We start from the raw sequence: 939 nt of genomic DNA, 5'->3' as shown, positions 1-939 counted from the left end.
TTTTTTTGGTTTTTCAGGTATACCTTCTCTAGCATTTATACGTGGAACAATTTTTGGTTCAACTTTCTTAGGTTTGACTTTAGCTTTATTCATTTCAAGCTGTCGTTCTTCTTCTGGTAGTGTTTTTAAGTAAGCATCAAATTCTGTCCGATAACGATCAGTAAGAATTTTTAATTTATCAGTGTAAATTTGTTTTTCTTCTTCTGAAAATTCTTTCCATTTTTTAGCAACAGTTGCCATTTTTTCTTTAGGTGGAATTCCAGCTAAAGAATCACTTTGTAACATCTCTTTGGAAAAAAGACCATAATTGTTAACAGGTGGTTTTTTTGGTATTCCTGACAGAGAATCTAAAATTTTTCTATCTCCTTTAGTAAGTGCGCTTTTAGTAGGCATAGTAAAGGCAGGATCATCTTTATGGTCTTCCTTAAGATGGCCTAAATATACATCTTCACGGTCTTTTGCTAATTTAATCCACTTTGATTTTTTTTTTTCAGACATATTTTCCCATTTTTCTTTATAATGATTAAGAACTTCTGATTTTTCAAATGGAGCTTCTAAATTTTCATATTTTGCTTCTAAGTATACTTGAAAAGGAGTTTTTGGTTTAGTTGATTCTACTTTAGATTTTAAACCACTGTTTGATTTAGCCATTAGTACTTGATAATCAGTCTTTAATTTATTAGCTCTGTCAACAAATGTTTGCTTCTTTTCTGGCGATAAGCACTTATACTTATCTGCAATTATTTGTGTCAGCTGAGGTAATTTCATGTCTGGATTTTTTTTTTTATACTTATGAAAATAATCAGTATAAAACAACATATAAGCACTTTTGGGTTTCTGTATACGATTTTGCTTTGATTGATTAGTATCAATACCTTTAGTGGCTAACAGATTTTTTGCATCTTTTACAAGATCACCCAAAGTTTTAAATGTTTTTAA

At 29.7% G+C, this 939-nt stretch overlaps 1 protein-coding gene across 1 annotated transcript; it reads right to left on the bottom strand.

Moving 5' to 3' along the window:
• Window positions 1–6: 6 nt before the first annotated feature.
• Window positions 7–936, bottom strand: LOC126910093 (nucleolar transcription factor 1-like; the record flags this gene model as incomplete). The annotated part of the gene is made up of 1 exon (XM_050692486.1): window positions 7–936. A coding segment is annotated over one exon (930 nt), but the record flags the coding sequence as incomplete, so codon positions are not given.
• Between the last annotated feature and the right edge of the window lie 3 nt (window positions 937–939).

Source organism: Daktulosphaira vitifoliae, unplaced genomic scaffold (genome assembly GCF_025091365.1).
Source record: "Daktulosphaira vitifoliae isolate Bord-2020 unplaced genomic scaffold, ASM2509136v1 Scaffold_4250, whole genome shotgun sequence".
Lineage (NCBI taxonomy): Eukaryota > Metazoa > Arthropoda > Insecta > Hemiptera > Phylloxeridae > Daktulosphaira > Daktulosphaira vitifoliae.
The sequence above is the reverse complement of the archived record's forward strand: the minus strand, read 5'-3'. Positions and strand labels throughout refer to the sequence as shown.